At 58.0% G+C, this 22,838-nt stretch overlaps 2 protein-coding genes and 1 long non-coding RNA gene across 10 annotated transcripts in view; 1 reads left to right on the top strand and 2 right to left on the bottom strand.

Moving 5' to 3' along the window:
• Window positions 1–1,773: 1,773 nt before the first annotated feature.
• On the bottom strand, window positions 1,774–8,306 carry LOC131760972 (ficolin-1-like). 4 transcript variants are annotated; one of them, XM_059071155.2, is made up of 9 exons: window positions 8,120–8,306; window positions 7,522–7,635; window positions 6,291–6,353; window positions 5,806–5,841; window positions 4,999–5,031; window positions 4,441–4,568; window positions 3,830–3,959; window positions 2,820–2,954; window positions 1,774–2,247 (listed from the first exon to the last, which is right to left on the bottom strand). In XM_059071155.2, exons 1-9 carry the CDS (start codon window positions 8,211–8,213, stop codon window positions 2,000–2,002), a joined length of 981 nt encoding a protein of 326 aa, XP_058927138.1. In that variant the 5' UTR covers window positions 8,214–8,306; the 3' UTR covers window positions 1,774–1,999. The 4 variants fall into 4 exon arrangements, with proteins under 4 accessions (XP_058927138.1, XP_058927139.1, XP_066896461.1 ...); XM_059071156.2 differs by having other exon boundaries at window positions 6,300–6,353; window positions 8,120–8,299; XM_067040360.1 differs by having other exon boundaries at window positions 4,423–4,568; window positions 6,300–6,353; window positions 8,120–8,257.
• On the top strand, window positions 6,821–15,470 carry LOC136794693 (uncharacterized). Of its 4 annotated transcripts, XR_010841800.1 has the most exons (5): window positions 6,832–7,207; window positions 11,072–11,170; window positions 11,541–11,669; window positions 13,336–13,574; window positions 14,303–15,470. It is a non-coding gene; the product is annotated as an uncharacterized lncRNA (long non-coding RNA). The 4 variants fall into 4 exon arrangements; XR_010841801.1 differs by lacking the exon at window positions 11,072–11,170 and having other exon boundaries at window positions 6,821–7,207; XR_010841803.1 differs by lacking the exon at window positions 11,072–11,170 and having other exon boundaries at window positions 7,108–7,221.
• A 3,304-nt stretch (window positions 15,471–18,774) lies between these two features.
• Window positions 18,775–22,838, bottom strand: part of COL5A1 (collagen type V alpha 1 chain) — a 159,512-nt gene continuing 155,448 nt past the window's right edge. For both annotated transcript variants that reach the window (XM_059071149.2, XM_059071150.2), the window contains exon 66: window positions 18,775–21,462. In XM_059071149.2, coding sequence (XP_058927132.1) covers window positions 21,316–21,462 — 147 coding nt within the window. In that variant the 3' untranslated portion in view covers window positions 18,775–21,315. The remainder of the gene's footprint in view (window positions 21,463–22,838) is intronic.

Genomic DNA, 22,838 nt, shown 5'->3' with positions numbered 1-22,838 from the left:
CTTTTGCCTTTTGCAATAATGACGGGGCGCTTAAGAAATTAAGTTTTTTTCTCAAGAGGGATTTCTCAAGATTTAATTTCACCACATGAATTATAACTTCAAAGTTAGGACTTCTAGAAGGGAGGGTCCTTTCCGGGAAAATCTTGGTTCTAGGACTGAAAGGCTGAGACACAAGCTCAAATTGCCTGTCCTGCCTTTTCCAGTTGAGCCAGTGGGTACTTCTCCACTGTTGAAGGCTTAGTCCCCGTGAAACATAGTTAGTAGGGGCGAAAGTCAAGGTGGAGGGTGCCTTAGGAGAGCCCCCAACACCAGATCACACTCCTGGCCGTGGCTCCTGGCGCGTGTAGGTGAGGCCTTTGCTGCTGTCGAAGATTGGGCAGCAAAGCCTAGGGCTGACATATGAAGAGTTCCATTATGTATTGCCCGGCAAAGAGACCGCACCCCTCCGGGAGCTGTCGTCCTGTCAAGATGTCAAGGAAACAGGTCTTCAAGAAAAAGAAAGAGACGATTGGGTATAATTTTATAGCAGCAGAATCCTGGATCTAATATTAACCATTGTATTTTACAGTTTGACACTTTCTGTCCTGGGGACCCATCGGGGCCCCTGGGTGGGAGGGTGCGGCCCCGTCCTCGGGCTCGGGGCAAGGAAGGGCCACCCCCTCTCTCCTGAGCCCACTCCCCAGGTCCGTCCCTCTCTGTCCTGCACTGGCTTGTCTCAGGCCTCTGGGCCAGCATGAGGAGTTAGAGTGGGGATGGATTCCAGGAGCAGTGTCTCCCGGTCCTCGGGACACAGCACCTCCAGGCAAGGCGAGACAGCCGTGGGCCCTCTCCCAGAAAAATCCCAGACGTGCCACGTTCTATGTGGCTTTGCATGGTCCTTAGACCCGCTAGGACCCGTCTAAGGGACGCCTGGCGGGGGAAAGGATGGTTGGTAGTAACCACCTTGCACCTTTCTAGATTCTCTCCGAGTAGATGATGCTGCCAGAACAGACACAAGCGGGCTTATGAGGACCCAAACAGTCAGGCAAGGGCTGGGGACCGGCCAGCACCAGGACGGGCTGGCCACCTGAGGATGGGGGTGCTTCTCGGTGAATGGCGGTGGAGGCAGCAGGAGGAGAGAGCGGGACGCCCTCAGCAGACACAAGTACAGGTGCCGAGGGCACTGGCATATCTCTCAGAGACGGCTGCCTGGAAAGTTGGAGTCTCCCCGCCTGCAGGTCTGTGCTGGCTCAGCTGTGGGGCGCTTTGCAATGAAAGCACTCTCCCCTCTCCTGGAGCGCTCCAATCAGCCACAGCGGTTCCCGTTCCATTTCCTTCTTTACTGGTGGTGAGGAATTCCCAGGCCACCGTCACCCTTTACGGGTAATGGGGACCCAGGAGCCTGGGCGGTGAGGATTAGCGGGGACAGCTGGGGCCAGGAGGCTGGGACTGCACAGGCCACGTCACCTCTGAGCCTGGGGTCAGAGGACACTTTCTTGAAGGGCCGAGAGTAAAGACGTTAGGATGTGTGGTCATATGGCTCAGCCTCTGGCCCTCTACTCAGCCTGAGCTTGAAAACTGCCTGGAGGCAGACAGCAGCCTGGCCCGGCAGGGAGGGTGACACTTGACTAGCACGCAGCCCCACGGGCAGGCCCCGATCTGTGACTCTGGCCTCAGACCATCGGAAACACCTTCAGCCCAAAGGGCACCTGCAGAGCCAGGTCACGGGGACAGATGGACAGACAGGGGCACAAGTCGGAGCGTGCAAGTGACGAAGGAGTCCCATGACTGCTGTCGGGTGAGCAAGCGTCTTTATTGAGAATATGTGTGTCTGGCAAGATCTGGATTAGCATTTTCTCTTGTCCTCGTGAGTGGGACAGAAGGGTTGGAAGTCAGTGGAGGCACAGAGCGAGAGCCTCCTGCCCAGGGGACAGGGTGCGGCTCTTCTGCTCCCATGAGGATAGTGACGCGGAGGTCCGTGTCCCCTTCCTGGGGAGGACTCTGGCCGGCCAGCCCCGCCCTAGGTGGCCCGCACCTTCATCTCCGACACCTTGTAGCTGTAGTTGTACCCTTTCCCTGACCTCCAGTTGATGCCGTTTGCAAAGCTCTCGTGGGGCCCCCCAAGGTAGCGACCGTTCAGGTTGGACACATGACAATTGGTGTACCACCAGGCCCCCTGGTACTGCACGGCACAATTTTCAGTATTTTTGTCGTTGTCTTGGTCTTTGGTGGAGAAGGCGTGGTTGTTGTGGGACATCAGGGAATCACCTGCTCAGAAGGAAAGGTCGCCTAATTGGCACACAGGGCTAGGAGGTCCCCGACGCCGGTCCAGGTCAAAACTGCTGTGTCCGGGTGTGCATGTTGCGCACTGTGCAACTCCAAGGGGCGCCACTCACCTGACCCCCAGGGAGCATATCCCTCTGCTGATGCAGTGGCCTTGGTATCCCCTCATCTGGTCTGCTCCTGCCGGCTACCAGGCATTCTCTCACTTAGGGGGAGAACTCTTTCCTTCCTCAGGGGAGAATTCCAGTAACAAGAGTGGGAATGGAGCCTTCAGGGAAATGGGCTAAATTATCATATCGTTCCCTGTTTTTCATCAGTAATGGTAGTTAATAATAATGCCACATCTTGCTGGACTTGGTCATGGGTCGCATCAGCCTTGTGGGTACACTTAGGTGTGTGTAGTGTTGCCTTACCGTGTGGATAAGAAACTGGTGAGGTTAAGTCCCCAAGAACATAACACAGAAGAGGCAGAGCCAGGACGCTCAGCGGGTCCTCTCTGCCTCCCCAGACCCCGTGCTGAAGCCCAGGCCACTGCTGTGCCCCGCGCGGACTCTCACCTGCACTGCCCTCGACAAAGTCTCCCAGGACCAGCTTGTACTTCTCTGCCTCACCCGCCATCCTGAAAGACTGGTACTTGGCAAATCGGTGGTTGCCCTCGAAGTCCACGAGGTCTATCCGGAGCTCGCTGCTTCCTGTTGGAGGTGGGTGCTCAGGTCCCAGCAGGAGGGGCCCTCTGCCTCCAGGCAGGGGGGTTAGGAATTTGGGTTTTAGGGGACGTCTGAACTTGGCATCGGGGACAATTCACCGGGAAGGTGTGAGAGGCTGGGCTGGTGGGGGGACCTCAGGGATGGCTCCCCGCTTTCACATGGCTCCCCTGCTCTTCCATCAGCCATGCCTGAAATCCCACGGCCGGGGTTCCTCGGACGGCATGAAGCCTCGCTCTAGTTTGAAACCCTAACTTCTCCTGCAAGTAGCCGGGAGTGCCACGGCAGGAAACCTTTGTTTGTGTAGTTTCTTCTGCAAGAATTTCAGGCACACGAGTAGACACCGTCAGGGTTGCCATGAGGGGGTGGATGATTGAGAAAGGATTTACAGGTTTGCCGTTGACCTCAGGACCAGCTGTGAGGCTGATTCTGCGGAACGGAGAAGTGGGGTGAGGGGGCCTGCGTGGGGACCGCCACATGCACTGGGCAGGAGAGGCAAGGGACGGGGCTCTGTGGGCCTAAGATCCCAGTTTCCAGGAAGGACCAACGGCTGGAAGGGAGAGAAGGGCCTCCCCAATCCAGACGGCCTCCGCCTCCCTTCTGACTCTCGGGCTCCGGATACGATCGGTGCCGAGAACAGAAGTCGTCTTCTCTCCAACAACCCTCCTCCCCGATCTGAACACTCGGCACGTGTAAGAGAAGACATGTCCCAGATTCTCAGAGTACTAACCCTTCCTGCTGTCGGACCTGACCACCCCTGGGGCGAGGAGGAGGGGGTCTTCCGGTCCACGCGGCCCAGGGCTGAGGTCAGGGGCATGTGGATTTCAGGCCGCCCCCCGCAGAACACCCGGCCGTGGCCCTACCCTGGGCGGTCAGGGCGTGGATGTTGTCATTGCCCAGCCAGAACTCTCCCAGCTGACTGCCGAAGCCCTGCTTGTACGCGGCCCAGTCCCGGTAGAAGTCCACGGAGCCGTCGCTCCTTCGCTGGAAAACCTGCACACGATGGGCAGGGCTGGTGAGACGGGGTCCCACCGCCGTACCCCACTGGCACCCCGGCCACACGTGGGAGCAGCGCTGCTAGTTCACGGGCCTCACAGGCCGAGGACCAGAACGTGGCTCTCATCAAAGAGCCCAGGGGCAGTCAGGGACACCCACACGGGACCAAGGAGGAAATGGAGGCTCAGAGAGGGCAGGCGACCAGCCCAGAGCCACACAGCTGGAGAGGAGTGGGCGCCTCCGGGCCTGAGCCTGCAGCCCTGAGCCACAGGACTCCTTCCCATAGGGGTCCACACCCCCTCCCCCAACACTTCTCATTCTCCCGACCTCAGTGAAAGGACGCGGTCAGCCTGAGCCTGGAGGGAGTGGACGGTCTCACCAAGGCCACTGAGGAGTGATCTGCCCCCAGGTGCGGCTCCCAGGCACCCTCACCCCTGCCCGGGAACCCCACGGCCATCACCGGGTCGCCCCCGCTCACGGTCCAGCCCCCGCCGTCCACGTCCATGTCACACAGCACGGTCAGCGGCCGGCAGTCGGGCAGGTAGATGGTGTGCCAGCCGCTCAGAAGGTGCCCCCTGGTGAGCAGCTCCTTACAGCTCCGAGGTCCTGGGAAGGGAAGCCGGGAATGGACGCCAGGACAGGAGCTCTGGGCGGGGCAGGGGCGAGGGGGAGGGGGGAGAGGCAGCGACACCTGCCTGGGGGAGGTGGGCTCTGAGTCCTCGGACAGAGACGCAGCCCCCAAGGCCACCCGGCTAGGACGGCCAGGCCCCGTCTGCCTGGCCCTCCCCACCTCCCAGGGCTGCCCCCGCCTAGTCTCCTGGGCACCTGGCCTCCTCCTGGAATGTGCTCGAGTTATCCAGGCAGTGGCTGCCTGTCACGCGGGTAACTGGGGACTAAGATGTGCACAGAGAGGGTTTTGTGCTTGGAAGGTGGAACCGGAGTCTGTGCGGCCGGCCTTCTGGTCGACCCGCCCTCCCCCGCCCCCAGCAGGAGCAGGTCCGGGCGGAGGCCCGGGGGTCGGCGTGTGCGCACTCACCTGTGGCACAGGAATGAAGCTGCCCCGGCTCTCCTGTGGTGGGGAGAGAGGACGTGCACGTCACACGTCGGGAAACAGCGCCCCGTGCCCCTCAGCCCCGTGGCTCCGCGAACACAGCGTGGAGAACGGAAGCCACTGTCCGGCTCTTTGCACGACTATCGGCCTCCAGCCTGAGGATCCGTTCCTAGACTCAGCATCCCTGGGCTCGCTTGGCCCCCGCTGCATCCGGCCTGCCCGGGGGCTGGCGGCCAGCACGTCCCGCGGGACGCTGGCCGGACCGCCGTGCCGGCCGCCTCGCCTGCGCTTCGCGGCTCACGGCGGTGGAGGGTCAGCGCCCCCAGGCCTATCGCTTCCCACAGCCCGTGTCTCCATCAGAGCCTCTGGTCGAGGAAAGTACTCGGGAGCATTTGCGATGTGAGTCTGGGCCCCAACCTTGCGCTCTGTATTTGCAGCCAGAGCATGGACTGTGTCTTGGAGTTTTGCCTTTTCTTGCTTTTACAAATTTTTCAATAAATGAGCATAAATCAGAACATTATAAGCAAAACGTCCAAAATCATGGAGTGAGGCAGCATTGCCGGTCACCTGGGTCCGGCTCTGGAGCCTCTGGGCTTTGAGCGCTCACCGGCCGCTGACAGGGCAAGCCGGCCTCAGAGGCCCCTCCTCCCGCACCCATCGGCGGGACGGACAGGGCCAGGGCTGTGCTCTGAGACCCTCCCCCAGGTGGCGCTGGGCGTGGCCGAGGCCTCTGGGCCCCCCCAACCCCCCGCAAAGCCTGCCCAGTGACCCCAGGGAGGCGGAGGGGCTCACCTTTCTGTCCGCCCGCGCCCTTTTCCCCTCGGTCTCCTGGGGAGAGACAGAAGATGCACAGGACGTCGGGTCAGTGGACATCGACCCTCCGCTCTGGAAACCACCCAAGTGCTCGGTTCTTCAGGAGCTGGGGCGGGGGGGACGAGGCTGAGGCTCTGGGCACCACACACCCGTGCTCCACGGCCCACACCTTTCCAGTGCCTGGGTCTCAGCCGGGGGAGTTGGGGGGGGGGACTCAGAGGCCTGGATTCTTCCCTGGGGTATGAGAGGCTGTTCTGGACCTGGGGACTCACACGCTGTCTCGAAGCTCTTTGGAAACAGGAAACAGGACAGGTGCCTCTCTGTCACTTGGCCCCCCTCCCTCTCTCTGTCTCTCCCCCATCTCTGTCTCCACCTCCTCCCTCTCTCTCTCTGTCTGTCTCCATCTCTCATGTCTCTGTAGACAGGCCCCGGGGTCCTGCTCAGGGGTCCTAGCTCTTCATCACCTTTGGTACCTTTGGGCCCGGCCGGCCCTGCCTTCCCAGGGTCTCCGGGAGAACCTCGTTCTCCTGTAAATTCCAAAGATACATCATTGAGAAAAGGCCACCTGAAGAATTCTACTTGAGCGTCTCTGCCCTAAGCAATACAGTCCTGACCCTCCCATGCCAGCTGCGGTATCCTCAGCATCTCTGTCCTGGGCCTCAGCCCGAGGTGACAGCCGACAGCGGGGACAAAGCCCTCACGGCCACCCGGTGCCGAGCGGCCGGCACGCCAAGCTCGGGCCCCAGGGACCCACCAGCGTTCTGGCTCCCGACCCCCTCAGTGAGGCCGCCCAGGTCCAGGCCGCCGTCACAGAGCCCCACCGTCTCCTTGGGGGCCTGGGACCAAGAGCGTGTCCTCAGAGACCCTGTCCCCCGGGAGCTTCCGGCCCATTGGCTCTCGGGGGGAGGCGGGCCCCGCCCTGTGCTCAGCCCTGGACGCAGGCGTGGTCAGGCGCGGTACGCATGCCTCTGTGGTGGCTCTGTCCCCACCTCCGCAGAGGAGGCATCAGGAGCCGCGAGGCCTCCAGGTCTGCAGTCACTGATGTTAGCAGGGCGCTAGGACCGCCCAGGGCCCCGGCCCCTCCTCCTGAGCACTGAGGGCGGGGCCAGGAGAAGCGGCCCGGGGGCTCCGCCAAGGCAGCAGGAGCAGCTGCTGGCAGGCCGCCCTCCCCGGGGGGTGTGGGAGGGGGTGTGTGGCGCAGATGGGGCGCCGGCTCAGCTCGCGGGGACTAACCACACCCACTGGCGGGCAGCCGCCCCAGACTTGCTCCTCCTCCCTGTGTCCGCCCAGCAGGAGCCCCTGGCTGCTGACGGCTCACTGCTCTGAGCTCCAGTTTTCTCATCGCGGTACAGATAGAAAAAGCTGGGGCCTCAGTTCTCAGGTGAGAAAACCGAGGTACGTAAGGCTTGGCGCTCTTGCCCACGGCCACGTAAAGCCAGGGCTGGATCGAGCACCAGGAAGCGGTGTTCTGTGAAAGTGTGCCCACATGTGAGCTCATAGACTAGCTGAGACCAGCCCCCGCCCCAGGGGATGGCAGGTCCCGGTGGGCCCCAGGGGTCGCTCCTGACGCCAGCTCTGAGCAGGGCCATGAGCCAAGCTCCCGACCTGAGACCCGCAGGGGGCACTGCCCACCCGGGCTCTAATTTGAGAAGAGCCGGTGCTCGGTGACCCCCACCCCCGAGCCGCAGCACGTACCCTTCTGTTCACTGATGCCTGCCTCTCCCTTGGGCCCTGCGGGTCCAGGCAGCCCCGGGCAGCCTCGGAGGATGGAGAGCTTGTCGGAGCCCTCCAGACCCACCAGCTTCACCTCTGCAGAGAGACACAGAGCGCGAGTCAGGGCGCTCGTCCTGGGCCTGAGAGCCCTGCAGAGCGGGCGACAGGCCGCCCGAGCCACGGGGATCTGCCACGCGGCCACCTCGGCCTGGGCCCTTGGCTGTGGTCAGAGTCACCCGTCTCAGATGTAGGGTCAGCCTGGCAGTGAGTGTCCCGCCTCTGGTGGGCACTGGTCAGGTGTGGAGGTGATGCAGGGCAGAGCCCTGGCCTTGTGGTCCACCCTGCCTGAGCCACCCTCCCCCCAGCCTCAGTGCTGGAGGGTCAGCCCGGCCGTGAGGTGTTCAAAAATGTTCCGTCTCTGCTTTGAGAAGTGACGACTGCAGCTCACTGCCGTGAGGAATAAGGAAATTGTCCAGAAGGGCTTAGCTCGGGGCCCAGCACGGTTGGCTGTTAGCGCAAGGGGCCTGCGGCTTTCAGGCCCGACCGCTGTCAGGTCCTACTCACCTGGTGTCTGACTCACCTGGACAGGTGTCAGGGGCAGTGGTTGCGGCGCACAGGAAGGCCATGGCCAGCACTGCCGGCCCTGTGGCCACGGCCACTCCACGCGGCTCCATCGCTCTGCTCTTTGCCGCCCGAGGGGCCCCGTGCTCTTATAGGGCTGTGGCCACGCACTGTCACCTCTGACCCTGTTTCTCCTCCCAGCTTGTGGCGCCAGCTGGACGTGGAAGCAGCCTCAGCTGGTTCTCTTCCAGGGCCCAGATCCTCCTTCCTGAGCATCTGACTTCCGTGCTCCCTGTGGACCAGCCCCACTGCCCCTCGGCAAGGACACTTCCCTCCAGCCACCACACCCCCTACGGCCCTGCATAGGGAAGGGCCAGCCCCCACCCCACCCCCGCCACATCACCCAGCTCTGCCCAGGCCACACACACCTGAGGCCTTCTCAGGGGGCAGGGTCTGAGGAATTCGTTTGCATTTTATGGGCTTCAAGTCTACAGAAATTTGGAAAGTTCTCCTGGGGTCTAGGGTGGTTAGAGGAGAGGGCCGAGGGGAGCAGGATGTGTGCGGTGGAGATTCCCCCAGGCCGGTGTGCCGTGGGCTTCCGACTGCAGTGGATGTGCAGCAGGAGAGAAGCAGGGGCGGCCAGGCCAGGAGCGTCGCAAGGCATGGCCCCGGGACCTTGACAGAGGCGGGGCGTGAACTCGACCCAGCAGTTCCAGCCCGGGGGGCATGGAAGTGGGGCCAGGCGTGGGGTGGGGCGGGGGAGGGCATGAAATTGCTGGGGGGGGCATTCGGCACCCACCCCTGGAGGGACCAGGCTACATGCTTTTCCCACACCTCCCGGGGAAGAGCCACACGCCGACGCCAGCTGTCACCGGGACGACCCTTAGAGACGGGGGTGGCAAGTCCGTGCCCTCAACCCCTTCCCGACAGCCCCTGTCCAGGTTGTTGCCCCCACGGGGGCAACGCTGGGCCTGGTGGGGGTGGGCCCTCCCTTCCTTGCGCTGGCTCTGGACCACGGCCCCATCTGGCCACCAGGGTCCTGGGGAAGCAGCCTGGTTGTGTGACGAGGGAGTCTCTTCCGGCAGGTGCTGCCAAGAACACGGGACAACGGAGTAAGACTCCGGAGGGTGCATTTGTCAAGGTCAGTGTTTGCTTAGCGTGTGTTTTTCGTTCATCAGCTTCCGCCCTGCTGTCCCTTTACAGCGCGTTTCCCGCAAGCAGTGCATCGCGGGCTGCTGCTGCTCTTATCTGCGCTCATGGGATTGACACTTGGTGTGACACTTGGTGTGATTGCTGGTGTCCCTGTGGTGGGTCTACCCATGTGCTCCTCCATTTACATCCCATCTTTTTTCCCTTGTGCTTTGCTTCCTTTGTGTTGGTCAAGCACTTTTAGTATTTCATTCCATAGCTGCCTTGACTTTGGGGTTCTTCCTCTGTGTTACACCGAGCGGTTGCCCAGGGAATACTTTATAAATGAATACTGTCCCCCTCAAGGGACTTCACCCATCGCGTACCAATCCTTCCACAATCCTTTGCACTACTGTTCTTGTAGAATTTGCTTCTACCTATAGTTTAACCACACAATGCGTTTTCATTATTTTGGCCTTAAAAATTCAATAGTCTTTTAACAAGATTTTTAACTGAAAAAGAGAGTCCTTTACACCTATGCTTGTATTGACTTTCTGTCGCCCTTTGCCTCTTCCTAAGAATTTGCTTTTTCAACTGGGATCATTTTCCCATCAGCCTGAAGAACTTCCTTCCTCGTTCCTGGTTACGTGGATCTGCTTTGCAACGAATAATCTTTATTTTTTCAAAAATAATTTTTTGAAGTCGAGTTGATTGACAATGTTGTGTTAGTTTCAGGTGTGCAGCAAAGTGATTCAGTTATACGTAAATATTCTTTTTCTGATTCTTTTCCATTATAGGTTATTATAAGATATTGAATATAGTTCCCTGTGCTCTACAGTAGGACCTTGTTGTTCATCTATTTTGTATATAATAGTTTGTATCTGCTAATCCCAACTCCTAATTTGTCCCTCCCCCCTCTTCCCCTTTGGTAACCATAAGTTTGTTTCCTGCGTCTGTGAGCCTGTTTCTCTTTTGTAAATAAGTTCATTTGTATCATTTTTTTAGCTTCCACATATAAGTGATACCATGGTATTTGTTTTTCTCTGTCTGACTTACTTCACTTAGTATGAGAATCTCTAGGTCCGTCCACATGGCTGCAAATGGCATTATTTCATTCTCTTTTATGGCTGAGTAGTATTCCGTTGTATATATGCACCACATCTTCTTTATCCATTCATCTGTTGATGGACAGTTAGGTTGCTTCCATGTCTTGGCTATTGTGAATAGAGCTGCAGTGAACATTGGGGTGCATGTATCTTTTCGAATTAGAGTTTTCTGTAGATAGATGCCCAAGAGTGGGATTGCTGGATCATATGGTAACTCTATTTTTAGTTTTTGAGGAACCTCCATAGTGTTTCCCACAGTGGCTGCACCAATTTACATTCCCACCAACAGTGGAGGAGGTTCCCTTCTCCCCACACCTTCTCCAGCATTTGTTGTTTGTAGACCTTTTAATGATGGCCATTCTGACCGGTGTCAGGTGGTACCTCATGGTACTTTTGATTTGCATTTCTCTCATAATTAGTGATGTTGAGCCTCTTTTCATGTGCCTATTGGCCATATGTATGTCTTCTTTATCCAATGAATTTTTTATTTCATATATTGCAATTTTTAGTTCTAATATTTACAACTGGTTCATTTCTTAGCTTTCTTATCTCCCTTGAAACCTCCATTTCTTTACTCATTACATCCATCTTTTCTCATATATTATTGAATATATTTATCCTACTTATTTTGAAGTCCTTTTCTGTAAATTCCCACATCTGAGGCACCCATTCATTTGTTTCTGTTGACTTTTCCCCTCTTGATTATGGGTCATGTTTTCCTTCTTTTGTGTGTCTAGTGAACCTTATTCTGTGCCAGACATTGTGGATACTGTGTTACAGACTCTGAATTCTGAGCTCTTCCTCAGAAGAGAGATGAACTTGGTGCTGGCGGGCAGGTGGGTGAGGTCACTTTGAGCCTGGGGGTCTGGGCTCTAGGCTTATTAGAGTGGCTCTATTTTGTCCTTAATCCCAGGGCAGAAACTTCAGCCCTGGGATACTGTCCTTCTACTTAAGGGTTGGGGTCCCTGGGGGAAAGCCTGAGCTGTTTGTCAAATCCATCCAAAATGAGGGGACTTGAACTCAGACTATACCCTGACACTGGGCAGTGCTGAAATCTCTACTCAGCTGTGTCGGCCTCCCAGCCAGTTCCCCCAGTGCACCCTGGGCATCTCACCTCACACATGTTCAGATCAGCCACCAGCCAAGGACAGGAGAGGGTTTGTAGCAGATTTAAGGGCTTCCCTGATGTGGTTTCCTCTTTTGTAGGATTTCCACCCCACTCCTCACCCGGTAGCCTGGATCTCTTACCCAAGTCCCCAGCCCAATGAGACAGCCTCATCTGCTTGAATGATGCTACCCCTGCATCCCGTGGACCGGGAGGGCCCTCAGGAGAAGGTCAGAGTAACTGTCCGTCTTACTCCACATCCAGTTTCTATCTGCTTTTAGCGTCTCTCCATTGCCCTCTAATAGCTGTATTTTCATAGATACTCTAGACTTTATTGTTTTATTGGCAGGAGGGTTAATACAATGTATGCCGTCTTCCAATGATTAGACCCTAGAAGTCTGGAGGGTAAGTTGTTTTAAGCTCTTAGTTCCATAAAGCCTCTCGGAAGAGGTGGCATTTGAGCCGGGAACTGAGAGGCATGGGTCGGATGTGCAATGTTTCAGGTGAGAGTCCTACAGCAAGAAGAAGAGATCTTGGTGGATCTGAGAAAAAGCAAGGAGGCTGGGGTGTCCGAGACAGTAGAGAGGAGATCACGGGTAGGAGATGGCGCAGCAAGACCGACATCACCCCTGCCGCAAGCAGGACATGGGTGCAGGGCACAGGCATCCCCTCCTTCAGTCACGTTCTTTCCTCCCCGCGGCACTGCCGAAGGGCCTTCAACCAGGCCTCTGTGCCTTCCAGGCCTCCCTCCACACCGAAATATCAGGTCCACATCTCTACCACTCAGCCCTGATCACGTCCATTTCCTGCTCCCCAAACCTTTCCCTGGACGTCCGTCCTTGACTCCAGGACAGACTGTCCGCCCCAGAAAGTGTTCAGAGCCTCCGTCCCATCTGGGCCAGGCCCGTATCCTTGTCATCTTTGGTATCCTTCTGTCCCCTGGCCAACCTGGGGATGCTCTCTTCACGACACACGGCACATGTGTCCCTGTCCCATGCCTCTTCTCACGGTGACTGCTCAGCTGCTGTGCCCCTTCCTCCCTCCCTCACCTGTAAAGCTCTTCTCGCTGGGTCATTTCACTCTCCTCCGCCTGAGCCCCATTCATGTCACCCCAGAGGGGCCGTGAGGTCAGCCAGGGTGGAACAAGCACCATGTACAGACCTGATGTTCCCCATCCATCCATGGTCATGTCCACTGGGCTCTCAGGCCGGAGAGAAATACACCCTCCTCCTCTGACAAGCGGTTAAAGACGCGACATCGACCCCACACTTATCACCTCCACCCGTCAGAAGGGTCCTGCATCCTTTCCTTTCCTCCTTAAACTCTGTCTTTCTGCACCAAATTCCACTCCAAATCAGGTCGTCAAACTGATTTCTATCGAAGGGTCGCTAATAAGAAGAAACACCGCTCAAGTCTTTGAAAGACTTGCACTTTAAAGAGATGCACTTTATACAAAACGAACACATTTCTTTACAGTGGAATTTTAGAATCAGGGGAGCCAGGGCGGGAGGGGATCGGGGTGTATGCTCGAGCCTTTGTAAAATCCAGCATGCGGGAGGCACCTGCCTTTTCTGTAGCCAGACTGGGTTGGGGTCAAGACGGGAAGAGCTACTGATGATACTAATCCTTGTGTGTTTCCAAGCAGCAGCAGGATGCCTGGGGAAATTTGGGGAATTACAAGTTCTAAGCACCATCCAGAGCTGCTGAGTCACCAGGGGAGGGAGGGCCCAGGAACCTATGTTTTAACAAACCTTCCAGGTGACCTAGATGCAGGCTTCTGCCAGCACTTTCCAGTGCCTTCCAGGCCCTGAGCTCTGACTACGCAGGCTTTCTGTGCGCATGACCAGGAAGCACCGCCTCCCTCCCGTGACAAGCCTCTCTTCCTTCATTCTGAAGCTCTCGTATCGCCTGGTCCCAGAAGCCCCAGGCATGGAGCCTGACGGACAGTCCACTCCACTCCCAGCCAACTGTCACCAGAAGCAAAGCCCGGGCCAAGCTGAACTCTCGCTGACAACGTCACCAGCCTCGGCCTCTAGAGAGTGTGCAGCCCGGGGCGATCACAGCTCACTCACTGTACAGCCTTTGTGACGCGCCAGTCACCACACTGAGTGATTCTCAGCCCATCGTGAGGGCCGGTGAGCCAGATTGCAGGACCTGACCCAGAGGCCCAGGCTGGGTGGGGGGAGACCCGCCTGGGGGAGCACGTGGTGGGATTTGGGTGTTGCCCACGCAGAGATAAAGCAGCAGGACTCGGAGAAGCCTGAGCCCCAGGGCTCCAGGGGTGGAGTGGATGTGGTGGGGGTGAGCTGGGATGTTTGCCAGCCGCCCCGGCTGGCTCCGTGTACACTCCTCCAGGCCCAGGAAGCCCCTCGGAGGGAGGGACCCAGCCCAGGCGGGGGCTTCCCCTGAGCTGAGCTGGGCCAGGCAGGATCACGGGAGTCAGATCCAACTCATCGTCCCGAGCTGGCCCCAATCCTCTTCACCATGAAGCCTCCTGACCATGGGGGTTCGTGGGGACCCCACCCTTCTCCGTGCCTGGCCCCCTTTGCTCAGCTTGCTGGTGCCTTTCAGGCAGCGCAGCTCAGGAGACGAGCAGTGAGCACCTGAGAGCCCCGTTTCCATGTGCACGTGGACCTCCGCCTGCATGGGGGCACCTGAGGTCAGGGCCTGCATCTCCTCCGTAGTCACAGCCCTGTGGCCTTTGCTGAGGGCCAAGGTGGCGGCTGGATCAAGGTGGACTGGTGGTGTGCACCCCAAGCCCCTCCCCCCCCACAGGCTGCTTTGGCTCCAGTGGTGGCAAGTGGGGTTCCTTCTGCCAAGCCACGGACCCTGCCTCTCCTCACTTTTCTCCCTCATCTTCCAGAATGTCAGTTGCGGAGGATCAGCTCCAGTATCCAGCCTTCAAGTGCAAAGGGCCCTCTCTATCGACGAGCATTCCAACAGTCTTTTGGCAGACAGACAGACAGACAGACAGACGTCACAGAGGCACACACAAGGAATTCCAAAGGAATCTTCTGCACCTCTCCGAATTCTCCCTACTGTCCAAGGATCGGTCACACCTCCTCCTGTTCGCTCCAGCCCACTCTCAGCAGACCCGTCCCTCAGCCTGTGGATTTGATCACCTCTGGATGGTTCTCTGGAGCGGCGGCCGTGAGTCTGGTGTCTTCAGATACACTTAAGCTCACGGGAAGCAGGATATCCTTCTCTTCCCTCTATCTGCTCACTTGCCAGCCCAGGGCCGCACACCCCGCAGGGGCCGGGCACTTAGAGGTGGGTCAACGATAAACGTCAGAGGCGTGATGCCCTGTATCCTGAGATCACTGGGCTTACGCACAGTGAGCGCCCAGGTGGGGTGGGTGCTGGGGATGCAAAGCTATCACACGACATGGATGCTGAGGCCCCAGGACAAAGCGCTTCTCGTTCAGGATCACATCTGACTCCACAGCCTGGTGCCACATTTTACAGGTGAGGAAACCAGGCAGCTGGACACCTCACTGCTGACCTGTCCCCATGCATCGCGGTTTGAAATATGCCTGAGGCCTCCAAGTCGATGAGGAGCACACCCAGGACGTGCGCACACATCTCGCAAACACACATCTCATGGGCCCTTTCCCCGGTCGGGTCTCCAGATGAGACCTCAGTCATGGGATACCTGGCTTGTAGATTTGTTAGAAACCCTGACGTGAGGACCAGACAGCTACGTCCAGGTTCCTGACCCACGGAAACGTCAGACGATGCCTGTGTTTTCTTTTCAGCTACGTTTGGGGGTAATTTGTCATGTGGCAACAAAGGGTACAAATGCTGAAAGTGGTGTCCCTGGTCCGTCTCCCCCAGTTAGAGTCTTTTAGATCGTCCTAACCATCGAGGTTTCTAGTTTTAAAATGAATTTGAGAAAGTCCCAAGTGAAGCAAAATTCTTGCACCATCAAACACACCAGCTCCCAACAGAGGCCTGGGAATTGGACTTCTCCCAAATCTACGTGATCTCCATTCGTCAATTTGGAAAAATAAAAATAAAAAAAGAAAGCAGGATGTTTTGTGCATGTAGCCTTTGTTGACTTCTTGGCTCCTGGGGGATTACTGGAAAGTGATAACTTTCCTGGCTGAGGCACAAGCTGAGTCCTGCCTTCCCTTCTCCCTGGACCACTTCTCGGAGGAAATCCAGGCGGATTTCCTCTGAAAGTGCACCACTTCCACGTGGGCATGCCTCCCTCCTGCGTCCTCCCTGGGCGCCGGGGAGGCCTTTTGCACCCTGAGTCCTGACACATCATCATCAGGCTCTGTTTCCCCGTGTTGTGTGTTTCCACGTTGCTGTGTTTTCAAGTCAGTGTGTCTACACTGTATCCATTTGAGGTCCTTGTCACCCCTCTTTTGGGTACCAGTGCCCGGCACAGAGCAGGCACTCAATAAAGCGGCATTGAATGAATGAATGAATGAATGTCTGGTAGCAGAACTTTTGGGGGTGGGAGGGGTAGGTCGGGGCAAAAGGAAGGCAGGCGGGGAGCACGCTTTCTGCGGGAGCCCTTCCCCGAGGGAAAGCACCAAGAGCTGAGGCTGCCCCTCCTCCCTCCCTCCTTTCCTCTAAGAAGATGTGAGACACTCTAGGCAGGGGGTAAGGAGCCGGCTCTCCCAGACTCGGCCACCGATCGGCCGCCAGCCTACCCAGGATCAGTAGGACCCCAGCCCTCCTAGGCCCCAGCCAGGTAGGTTGGCTGAGACCCAGACAGATATGGCCACACCCACGTACCATCCAAATGGAGGCGTGGCCCGAGGCAGGCTCAGCTCTTGGAGGCCAAGAGCCTTGACAGACACGAAGGGACTTGTGCCCCAAGATCTGGAGCCCAGGAGCCCCAGCTCTGCAGCAGCAGAAGCCTCTTAGCAAAGCCCCCGCCCCCGTGCCAAATGGGTGTGCACACAGTTTCCTCCCTCCCTCCCTCCTTCCCTTCCTGCCACTCCTCGGGCACCCTGGGACACAGGGCAGCAGTGCTAACGAGGACATCTTTTCCAACATGGGAAGCTTGGATTAGTTCTAGCTCCAAACGGTGAACAATGGCCTGCTTTCTCCTTTGTGGGGACAGGTGTTTCCCCTCATCCAGCAAGAACTAACGCAGCCCCGTGGGAATGCTAAAAACCAATGGCCAGCCGTCACCTAGCTCCTGCGGGGGCTCTAGGCACAATCTCTCCAAGGCTCCTGAGACAGATGCTGTGAACTGTAGATACTCAGCCGCTCTGCAGCCAAGACCCGGGTTGCCACCCTCATTTCCACGGATCTCACCTCTCCCAAGACGGGGAGCAGAGTCCCGGTGTGAGGTCTCCATTAGCTTCTCCAGAAGACCCAGCCCAGGTGTGGGGGGCTGCAGGGGCCTGATGAGCTCTTGTGGACCTGTCGCTGGGGCGTGATGGACGGTGCAGGGGCGGGGTGGGGCGGGCCCTGGGGCTGGGAGAGCGGTGCCCAAGAGAGTCTAGCTTCACTGCTCCCATCCCCGGGGATGCAAAGGTGGGATTGCTCGCTGGTTTCCAGGCTCCAGCCATACCAGCACCTGCAGGCTCTCCTCCTCTGGCCCAGCCTACGGGCAGGTGCTTTCATCTGCAAAGTCTCCGGGATGAGGAAGGAGGTGCAGAGAACTGGCGGCTCTGCAGGGCCTTGCCCCCGATGGGTCTCGCTCAGGACACCACGATCTTAAACGCTAGCCTCCTCCCCCACCCTCCGAGGCCCAGCCTGCTCACCTTTGAGCACCTGCCTGCAGTGAGGGGAGGCCGCCCCTGGTCCTCCCAGGTCCCGTCACCCAGCCCCGTGGGCCAGTGCAACCCCTGGAGGCTTGCGGGTCATTCTAAGTCTCGGTTACGGACTCCTCGGGCCGGGCTGGCGGCTCGCCCTGCAGGACACCTCTCAACCAGGCCGTAGCTTCCGGCCCGTTGCATTTCACCGGGCTGCAAGGAGCGGCGCCCAGGCCCTTACCTCCTACACCCCCCGCCTGCCCCGCTCCCCGTCTTGACGTCGGTGCAGCAGCTTCCGACCTGTTCGGCTCTGATGGGAGTGCCACACTGCCTCCTGAGTCACTTATTAGGCGCCACTGCAGCCCGGGCCGAGGTTTCAAACAAATGTGTTGCTCAGACCTGCGATGAACGAGCTTTCGTTGGCATTTGTCCCCAGAGTGTCTCTCAACTTCACCTCTAACCGCTGATGCTGAGCGATGGTTGCCTCTTCCAGCCCCGAAAACCCTCGAATCTGCGGACTCTGCGTCCTTTCGTGCCAAAAGCGCAGGCGAGGGCCAGCGGCCCGCATCCCCGTCCTGGTTCCGACCGCTTCCCGGGCCACACGCTACCACCCGTGATCGGCCTGTGAGCTCGCCCAGGTAGCAAAGAGCGATCTGACCACACGTCCGGCCCCCGGAGACAGGGAGCCTTCCATCTTCTGACAAAAGTTCCCGCCTCCACTGCCTGGCAGGGGACCGGCCAGCTCGCATCGGTGACGCTCAAGGCAATTGCCCACTTCTGCTTTCTCGTTCCCATCTGCTCCGGCTTGCCCAGGCCGGTGGATCTCAAACCCGAGCAAACCCTAGAATCACCTGCGGGCCTTGTCAAAACGCAGGTGACGGGGCCTCCCCCGGCGTGTCTGAGTCAGCAGGCCTGCCGCAGGGCCCGGGAATCTGCATTCCTAACAAGGTGACGGTGGTCCGTGGACCACACGCTGAGAGCCACTGGGTCTAGGTGTGGCCGCAGTTCACAACAATCCCTGACATCAGTGTCGGCTGAAAGCAACATGTCTCCCGCTCGTGCTGTAAGCTCACGGGGGGTCGGCCAGGGACCCCCTCCGGGAACCCACTCGCTGGGGACGCAGCCACTCCGGGGACGTGGCTGGCGACACGCAAGAGGGAACCAGTATGTCGGACTGGAAGGGCCACGTGCTACGTCTGCTCAGGGTCGTTGGCCGGGACGAGCCGGGGGGGGCCGGGTACCATCACCCTGCTCTGTAGTCGGACAGCAGAGGGGGAGCCCGGGGACTCGCCACCTCCTCAGGGCGAGAGCGAGGCCCGCGCACTGTCGAGGTCAGGATGCCCCAGGATTGTGGAAGCTCCCCCAGGAAGCCTGGAGGGCTGGTGCCGGATCCCAACCCAAGGGCGCCCCAAGGCACAGCTCTGTCTCCGGACGCCCACCGCCACTTCCTCCGAGGAGGAGCTCCCTTGGCGCACGGCGTGGGCAGTGGCTTCCTTCCACTTTCTGTGACCTTGGCCAGGATTCTGAGAGTTTCTCCTGTCCTGAGACTGGGGTCACACACTGGTTTAATGCAGGGGAAGGCCCTGGTCACACTTAAGAAGACAGCCGATCACATCTGTTTACGGTGGAAACATTAATCTTGATTTATTGAAAAACGATTACAATTATTCCTCTGTTACACAGGTTTAAAATATTTTAAAACACCCTTTCCTGGGCATTACAGTTAAAACGTATGAACACGTCTACTGGATTTTCAGGAAATGTACAATGTGTCACTCAACATTCTAGTTTTAAAGGGCCTTATGTCCTAGAATCTTTACCATTGGTTTTCTTTGAACTGTTTTCTTTTTCTGGTCGCCAACACGTGTCCAGTTATGTAGATGAGGGGGAAAAAAATAAAATTACGCCAAAAGAATTTCTGCAAATATAAGAAGTAATTTTATTGCAATATACCATAGCTAAGTGGTCTGGGGAAAACGGGACACATTTTGACTTCAGTACAAATTACAACAGCTTTGAAGGGTCCAATGGAGGAAAAGATAGACAGAATAAGAGGAGAACTCGGGCAGGACGAGAAATCAAAATGGAATCACATGACCTAGACAAAACCCACAGGGCGCCCTACGGCAATGCTCCGACATGGCTTTTCTTTCGACGAGATGAAGGAGAGGGTCGTTGGCAGATGCTGGCATCCTGGGTTCGGAAGAATCTCGAAGCCAGACTTTTCTTTGGCAAGAGCAAGACTCAATTTCCAGGGGGATTCGGGAAATCCTCGTGGGTGGTGTGTTGTTACTCCCGGGTTGCTCCCCGGTGGTCTCCTAAGCTGGAACCACGGTCCAATGAGGCGGGGCGGGCGGAGAACAGCACCAGAGCTGGGACCTGTCACAGCTCCTCCCTAGGAGGCTGCACAGGGCCCCGGGGCCTGTCTTGCTTCTCCCATTGCGGAAGGAAAGGGCATTGCACAAGGGCAGCTTTTCACAGTAAAGGGATCGCCTTTCCTTGCTGGCCCTGTCAGTCACCACCCTCGCTCAGGGAGGAGGGCCGGTATGAGATGGAGCCTGGCCGGTCCCGAGCGCCCGCGTGCACGGCTGACACCCACACCCAGCGCATTTGCAGATGGAAATCCAAATCACTTTCCTGGGGAAAAGCACCGCTGGCAACCCCGGAGGGACTCACAGAGTTCATTGCACATTTGTCTGTCTGCTGAGGCTGAACCAAAGGCAGCCCAGCTGCGAGGCCACGTGCTGCTTCAATTCAGTTCTTGCAACTAACGCAGAAATTAGCACCACAAACGTTCGGCGACAGAATACAATCTGCCATCGTTACACCGTGGACCATGAAGAAAGCGACCATGTGTTGTGTGTGTGTGTGTGTGTGTGTGTGTGTGTGTGTGTGTGTGTGTGTGTGTGTTTTCAGATCACAGATGCAGAGCCTAAGATCGGTACCCGGCCTGGGGCGGCTTCACTGCTGTCTGGGAGGAGAACGGGGCCGTGGGAGGGAAGGTGACCCGCATTTACCTTAACGTCCTCGGCAAAAACCTAGATGGTGGAGGCAATGGCCGGGGTGGAGAAAGATGGGAGAACGGGGCATGGCAGCTACCCCCAGTGTCACCTCCAAGGAGGTCTTAACAGATAGCACCACGAAAGAGAAGTGTAAAAATAAGCACCAATTTTCATTTAATTCTCATCTACAGAAAATGTGGTTTCCCTGCCCTGGACATCCTCCCATCAGGCTCTGCAGGAAGAAACATGGAAAAAGGAAGCAATTAAAATTAATTTAAGCCTGCGTTTTCATCTAAGCGCATGTGGAGAAGGCAAAGGATAAAATCCTTTTTTCTTTTTCTCCCTGTTAAAAAATAAAATCCAGAGCTAATCAAAGACTTGTCTGAAAGGGGCACCGGCACCTGCTTTTTAAACGGTGGGGTGAATTCTTGCTGCCCTTGGCAAACTTCTAATTTCTCACACGTCCTTGAGCGGGCAGGGGTGTGGACTGCATCCCACAACGGACACCCCACCTGTTTTTTCAATTCTCCCAGTGGGACCGAAGCGGGGTTTACAGGCATGATTGAAAGTCAGGGACACTGAACATTTATGACAATACAATACAAATATTTACTTAAGACTCACAAAAACAAAAGCACCTTTAATCCATCGGAAAGGCACATGCAGGATGACATTTGGCCTGCGAATGGATCTTGTGAAAAACAGAGGCTCTGGAGGGTGAGGTGACCTTTACAAGGCTTTGCCTCGGAACAATTGTTGAAGGTCAGGGGAAGTACACATCTTCAAGTTGAATTTTTTCAAAAAAAAAAAACCCAAAAAACAAAACATGATCTCCAAATACTGCAGCCCCACCCGGGCCCCTGTGGACTCTCCGTGAACGAGATCCACGGGCTCGGGGGCGAGACGTGTGGGCCCCGTTCCCTTCCCTGGGGAGCGTGGTGTAGACGGAACGGAGCTGGAGGAAGCGGGCGGCTGCGGGGCATCTAGGTCATGTGATTCGTCTCCGGGGCGGGGACTCGGCTCTTTTCCCTTTGCTCTCTCTGGGTGTGGAGTGGGCCCGGCGTGGTGGGGAGGGACGAGGGGCCTTCACCGTCCAGGACACCCACGAGCGGTGCGTTGAGGTCACGAGGTTGCTCTGGGGGCCGGGCTCGCGGCTCCTAGCCCAGGAAGCAAGCCGGCCCCACTTCAAATCCGAATTTCTGTGACGCTTCGCCAAAGTCGTTGAACATGATGTCCACGATGGGCACTTGCTCCACCTTGGGGGTGTCGATTTCCAGAACGGTCTTCTGATACCCCTTCTTTGTCTGGGGAAGAGGAGGGAGGGGGATGCGGGTCAGCGGGGGCTCCGAGACGCACCAGCCACCCACGCCCGCCGCGCCCGCCGCGCCCGCCCTGGCTCCGAAAGCCCACCCCCGGCAGGACGAGCCGTGGGGAGCGGGCAGTGCACCCCAAGACGTCCGCCTCATCCCCCGTCCAGGAGGGGCACAGGAGCACGCGTTAAGGAGGCTGTGCAAGGGTCCGCAGCCCATTTGGAGCCATGTCCCCTCCCGGCCAGGTGGCATATCCACAGCAGGGACTCCTTGTTGGAAGATGAAGAAGTCTGGGAGTCCCGAGACAGCGAGAGCGGATCGCAGGCCCTCCCTGGGGCCGTCAGCAGGCTGGGTCATGCTCGGAAGTGAGAGGGGTCTGCGTTCACAAGTTCGAGGAGAGGGAACCTTACCCGCCCTCAGAGGGGTACCGGGTGAACTGAGGTACGGAGGGACAGGGCGAGCTTGGGAAAGGAGCACCTGCTGGGATGAGTCGGGCCCTCCCTTTTGCTCCGACCACCTGTTCCATCCCCGGCAGCATCTGAGTTCACGCTCAGCACCGCCCTGGGGGACGTGAGCCCCAGGAAAGGGACAGAACCGCTCCGGGAGTGGTGTCACCTCTCTCCCGCCAGCCACATCTCCCAGAATACAGGGGGTGAAGGTGCAAGTCCACCCTGGTCACACAGCACCTACGCCCAACGCTGAGCATCACGGCACTTGTCAGGGCCACGCTGGCCCCGCCCCCTCATCAATCCCCCCCGAGACGAGGGTCCCGGACCCTCGTAGACACGGTCTGCCCACCTGTCTGGGACCGGCAGCCTTCTCCACCTCGCACCGGACCAGGCACATCCTCAGCTGGGTCTGGCCCCGGCGAGGCCCTCCCTCCCGTCTGACCCCCAGCGAGGCATGTCCAGCTGAGGGAGAAGGCGGTGCCTCCCGGGGCCTCGTTCCCCTCCCGTGGGACAGCGTGGGTCCCATGGCGTCCCTCTGGGGGGGCGCCATGACCATCACCTGGGTGACCACATAAAGCCCCCGGAGCCCTGCGTGACCCTGGAGAGGCGCTCAGTAAGTCCAGCTGCTATGAGGTGGCCTTCACCCTCCGGGTGGCAGCTTCCACGGCAGCCGCAGCCCCCACATTCCCCACGGATCCCTCCCCAGGGGGAGCCCGCTTGGTGAGGAGCAGCCCCTCACAAGGGCACCTGCACGTGACAGCAGCCCAGCAACCTCACGGCACCGTCAGGGACAGACTGTGTGTGGCCCCCAGGTCCGGGTGGGGAAGCCTCAGCTCGGTGTGACCGAGTTGCGAGGCAGAGCCATTGGGAGCCAATCAGGTCACAGTGGAGCCTCACGAATGGGATTCGTGCCCCTTTAAG

This window comes from Kogia breviceps, chromosome 8, assembly GCF_026419965.1.
Source record: "Kogia breviceps isolate mKogBre1 chromosome 8, mKogBre1 haplotype 1, whole genome shotgun sequence".
In the NCBI taxonomy this organism is placed as follows: domain Eukaryota; kingdom Metazoa; phylum Chordata; class Mammalia; order Artiodactyla; family Physeteridae; genus Kogia; species Kogia breviceps.
Note: the sequence above shows the minus strand (reverse complement) of the source record. Positions and strands in the feature narration are given on the sequence as shown.

Coding starts and splice junctions, on each gene's coding strand:
- LOC131760972 (XM_067040359.1), bottom strand. CDS start 8,213: ATGGAGCCGCGTGGAGTGGCCGTGGCCACAGGGCCGGCAGTGCTGGCC. Junction 7,636..8,119: donor TGCCCCTGACACCTGTCCAG/GTGAGTCAGACA, acceptor GTCTCTCTGCAG/AGGTGAAGCTGGTGGGTCTG. Junction 6,354..7,521: donor AGGCATCAGTGAACAGAAGG/GTACGTGCTGCG, acceptor TGGAATTTACAG/GAGAACGAGGTTCTCCCGGA.